The sequence below is a fragment of the Gobio gobio genome (genome assembly GCF_949357685.1).
Source record: "Gobio gobio genome assembly, chromosome: 20".
NCBI lineage: Eukaryota > Metazoa > Chordata > Actinopteri > Cypriniformes > Gobionidae > Gobio > Gobio gobio.
The window spans coordinates 2,526,954-2,531,953 of NC_137113.1; the positions used below are offsets into that span (position 1 = coordinate 2,526,954).

The 5,000-nt window shown below is 45.0% G+C and overlaps 1 protein-coding gene across 6 annotated transcripts in view; it reads left to right on the plus strand.

Annotated features, from left to right (window-relative positions):
• Positions 1-5,000, plus strand: part of pald1a (phosphatase domain containing paladin 1a) — a 114,757-nt gene that overhangs the window by 41,493 nt on the left and 68,264 nt on the right. For all 6 annotated transcript variants that reach the window (XM_079801341.1, XM_079801338.1, XM_079801340.1 and 3 more), the window contains exons 8-10: positions 4,174-4,331; positions 4,418-4,514; positions 4,789-4,893. In XM_079801341.1, coding sequence (XP_079657467.1) covers positions 4,174-4,331; positions 4,418-4,514; positions 4,789-4,893 — 360 coding nt within the window. The remainder of the gene's footprint in view (positions 1-4,173; positions 4,332-4,417; positions 4,515-4,788; positions 4,894-5,000) is intronic.

Sequence of the window (5,000 nt, forward strand, 5' to 3'; positions counted from 1 at the left end):
TAAAAATGTAAATGTTTTCTGATCTCAAGAAAAAGCTATTTAATAATAATAATAATAATTCTGATCTCACGATTAATCATAGTTAATTATTAAATGTATTATTAATTATTATTATTAGTAGTAGTATGATTAATAATAATAATAATAATAATAATAGTACAAATGTTTAGTTTTCTGATCTCAGAATTAATTGTAATTATTAATTAATATAATTATTAAAGCAGTAAAACATACTATTTTATAATGATAATATGAATAATAATTTAAGTTTTCTAATAGTTTTCTGATCTGTGGAATAATTATAATTTATATTAATGTATTAAAGCAGTGATGTATACTATTTGCTACTACTACTACTAATATATATTTTTAATAATCTCAGGATTAATTTTATATTAATTGTAGTAATTTATCAAATCGGGCAATTATATTATTTAATAATAATTTCTTAATATGAATGGCCAAGTGAAGTGCTGTTGTTGGTTCTCCAGGTAAGGGATTGTCCTGATCTCCATCTTCATCAGCTCTGACCTTTCTAATAATGGCGATCTCCATCAGTGTATTGGTCAGCTGGTGTCATGTGACGCACACAAAGCCTCTGTCTGTGCTTCAGGGGAATTGTTTTCTTGTGATGCTGTCGGTCGATTTCACGCTAATTCAGCCACTGATGAGATTCAATCTTCTGAAGAGGCTTGACGTCCGAGGCGGAGGAATCTCAACACGCTGTGGTGTCTGGTTAGAGCCCCGGTCATGTGTCTGATGAATGAGACTTCCTGCACGGGTTTCCTGTTTCTCTGGTTGAAGAAGACAGAAGCTGAAGCCACAGATTTGACGAGTTGATAGATTAGAAAGTAAAATGGCCACATGAAACCACAGGCTGAGCTAGTCGGAGGACCTATTGTGCCCTGGATTAAATATTTGGGTTGATTATTCTTCATATTCTCGATTTTTGCGGCTCCTCTCTTCCCAGTCTGTCAGTAACGCTCAGTTTACTTCCTGTCTCTATGAAGCCCCGCCTTCTGAAAAGCACACTGTGCTCTGATTGGTCGGCTGGAGCAGTGTGTTGTGATTGGTGTTTGGGAAATGTCCCGCCCCTTACCATAACCGGCAGTTTCAACACACTACTAACTAACTCAACCAGGCCCCGCCCCTTTATTCTGCGCATGAATTATTATAATGAGGAATATTGTGGCGTGTTTGAGGCGTTTCAGGAGTTCAGTGACACTGATATAAGAACTAACATCATCACACACTAAAGACGGATGATGGAAAAAGCCGAATTCTGTGTGATATGATGCAATATTCCCGAAATGCTTATAAAACGAGCTGTTTTGTTGCATTTGTCCGCAGCTCGTGGGCGGCGAGGAGTCGTTGATCTGAACTCGTGAATATGTCCGCTCGCTATTTAAAGCGTCCCGACAAACCTCAGGGCTCAAGCTGTTATTTTAGCTCTGCCAATTGAAGGATACACAGGAAGCAGCTTTATAAAAGAAAGAGAGGCCACTTCCTGCCTCGCTCCAAGGCTGTTTGTTCTCCAGGGCTGCCAACAGCGACCAGATCCGTGGAAGAGATCCTGACTCCGTAGTTAATGCCCGTTTCTGAACGGAAACAGACATTTTATAGCATTTCCTAATGATAGTAGACAGTATAGATACACTATATATACCCTCCAAAATCTCTGAGTTCAGGTGTTCAATCTCTTCATGGCCACAGGTGTATAAATCAAGCACTAGGCCAACTTTCTGCAGAGTCAAGAGCTCCAGACCTCCAAACGTCTGTGTCCTTCAGATGAGCTCAAGAACAGTGTGTAGAGCTTCATGGAATGGGTTTCCATGGCCGAGCCGCTCATCCAAGCCTTAAAGCACCAAGTGCAATGCAAAGCGTGGGATGCAGTGGGGTAAAGCGCGCCGCCACTGGACTCTAGAGCAGTGGAGACGTGTTCTCTGAGTGACCAATCACGCTTCTCTCTGGCAATCTCATGGACGAGTCTGGGTTTGGCGGTTGCCTGACTGCATTGTGCCAAGTGTAAAGTTTGGTGGAGGGGGGATCATGGGGGGGGGGGGGGGTGTTTTTCAGGGGTTGGTTCCAGTGAAAGGAACTCTTAATGCTTCAAGACATTTTGGACAATTTCATGCTCCCAACTTTGTGGGATCAGTTTGGGGACGGCCCCTTCCTGTCCCAGCATGACTGACCAGTGCTCAAAGTGTCTCCATAAAGACATGATGAGGAGTTTGGTGTGGAGGAACTGGAGTCCTGACCTCAACCCGATAGAACAGCTTTGGGATGAATTAGAGCGGAGACTGAGAGCCAGGCCTTCTCCAACATCACAAATGAAGATTCCCCATAAACACACTCCTAAACCTTGAGGAAAGCCTTCCCAGAAGAGCTGAAGCAGTTAGAGCTGCAAAGGGTGGGCCGACTGACGAGAGTGACGAAAGGCTGTAAGGAAATCGTGTGTGGAAAGCCCTTATATGGCGATGGTTTGGATGGAAAGCCCTTATATGGCGATGGGTTGGGTGGAAAGCCCTTATATGGCGATGGGTGGAAAGCCCTTATATGGCATTGGGTTGGGTGGAAAGCCCTTATATGGCGATGGGTTGGGTGGAAAGCCCTTATATGGCGATGGGTTGGGTAGAAAGCCCTTATATGGAGATGGGTTGGTTGGAAAGCCCTTATATGGCGATGGGTTGGGTGGAAAGCCCTTATATGGCGATGGGTTGGGTGGAAAGCTCTTATATGGCGATGGGTGGAAAGCCCTTATATGGCGATGGGTTGGGTAGAAAGCCCTTATATGGCGATGGGTTGGGTGGAAAGCCCTTATATGGCGATGGTTTGGATGGAAAGCCCTTATATGGAGATGGGTTGGGTGGAAAGCCCTTATATGGCGATGGGTTGGGTGGAAAGCCCTTATATGGCGATGGGTTGGGGTGGAAAGCCCTTATATGGCGATGGGTTGGGTGGAAAGCCCTTATATGGCGATGGGTTGGGTGGAAAGCCCTTATATGGCGATGGGTTGGTGGAAAGCCCTTATATGGCGATGGGTTGGTGGAAAGCCCTTATATGGCGATGGGTTGTGTGGAAAGCCCTTATACGGCGATGGTTTGGATGGAAAGCTCTTATATGGCGATGGGTTGGGTGGAAAGCCCTTATATGGCGATGGGTTGGGTGGAAAGCCCTTATTTGGCGATGGGTTGGGTGGAAAGCCCTTATATGGCGATGGGTTGGGTGGAAAGCCCTTATATGGCGATGGGTTGGTGGAAAGCCCTTATATGGCGATGGGTTGTGTGGAAAGCTCTTATATGGCGATGGGTTGGGTGGAAAGCCCTTATATGGCGATGGGTTGTGTGGCAAGCTCTTATACGGCGATGGTTTGGATGGAAAGCTCTTATATGGCGATGGGTTGGGTGGAAAGCCCTTATATGGCGATGGGTTGGGTGGAAAGCCCTTATTTGGCGATGGGTTGGGTGGAAAGCCCTTATATGGCATTGGGTTGGGTGGAAAGCCCTTATATGGCATTGGGTTGGGTGGAAAGCCCTTATATGGCGATGGGTTGGGTGGAAAGCCCTTATATGGCGATGGGTTGGGTGGAAAGCCCTTATATGGCGATGGGTTGGGTAGAAAGCCCTTATATGGCGATGGGTTGGGTGGAAAGCCCTTATATGGAGATGGGTTGGGTAGAAAGCCCTTATATGGCGATGGGTTGGGTGGAAAGCGAACAAATTCATGTGCGTACGAATGTTTTGTGAATCAGGCGGAGATTATTCGTGAGAAGTTTTCCTGTGCGTACAAATACGAAAGAATCCACGAAATTGTAAGTGAATGAGACCCAGTGTGCCAGAATCTGAAATTCTACTTGTTGGTAATGCCGACGTCTCTGCATAAACGTTAATTTCAATTTGTAAACCCATTCCAATTCAGTACCTCCATCACTTCAAGTGTGGCGTTATTTTTCATGTTGACATTCGATGCCCGTATTAAAGTCAAGTCAAGTCAAGTCAAGTCAACTTTATTTATATAGCGCTTTTAACAATGTTAAAAGTGACTGTAAGTGACTTCTCTCTCCTTGCCCGATGTCCTGAAGTCTTACTCACGCCTTTATTGCATCTTGGCTTGATTATTGCATCACTTTACTCCTTATAAATCCATTAAGAAAGCGCAATCTCTTCCCGTCAGGAGAATCCGTCTCTGTCCTTGAGTCGTGACGCGTCTCAGCCGCTTCCGGCCCTGGTGTTCAGCTGTCAGGTGGGCGTGGGCCGCACTAATCTGGGTCTGATCCTGGGGTCGCTGGTGATGATGCACCTGACCCGGGCGGCACAGGAGCCGGCCGCACCGTAAGACCCGCTTCTCACATGCTCATCAATGTTTAATCAGTTGCTGCCGAAATGTTTAATGTCAAAGATGTCGCGTGTGTTCACAGATCTGACGAGGACATGACGGACAAACCCAAAATGCAGTTCCAGGTCATTCAGACCCTCATCAGTAAGCTGCCTAAAGGTCAAGAGGTCATGGAGGAGGTTTGTATTTGTTCAGTCTAATATTCATTATGAACACCATCATGATAAGGTCACACTTTAGAGTCCAATCCTCACTATCAACTCCTTATTAATATTTAGTAAAGTAGTTAAGTTTAGGAATTTGGATATGATTATGGGATGTATAATATGGTCATGCATTAATATGGGCTTTATAAGTACTGGTGTATGCATGCTAATGAGCAAGTAGTTATAGTGAGAGTCAGAACTAAAGTTTTACTGTGTGTGTGTGTGACCACTTCCTGCTGTGTTTCAGGTGAACCGTGCCATCGACCTGTGCTCTGAGATGCACGACATCCGAGAGGCCATTTATGAGAACAAACACAAGCTGGAGGGAATCGGGGAGGACTATCAGATCCAGGTGAGACTCGAGACGCGAGATTGGTATTAAAAGAGCAGAGCTGAGAGATGGTTAACTACACAGCCCAGCGTCAGATGGCTTTGATATTGAGAGACTAATTTGTGCGC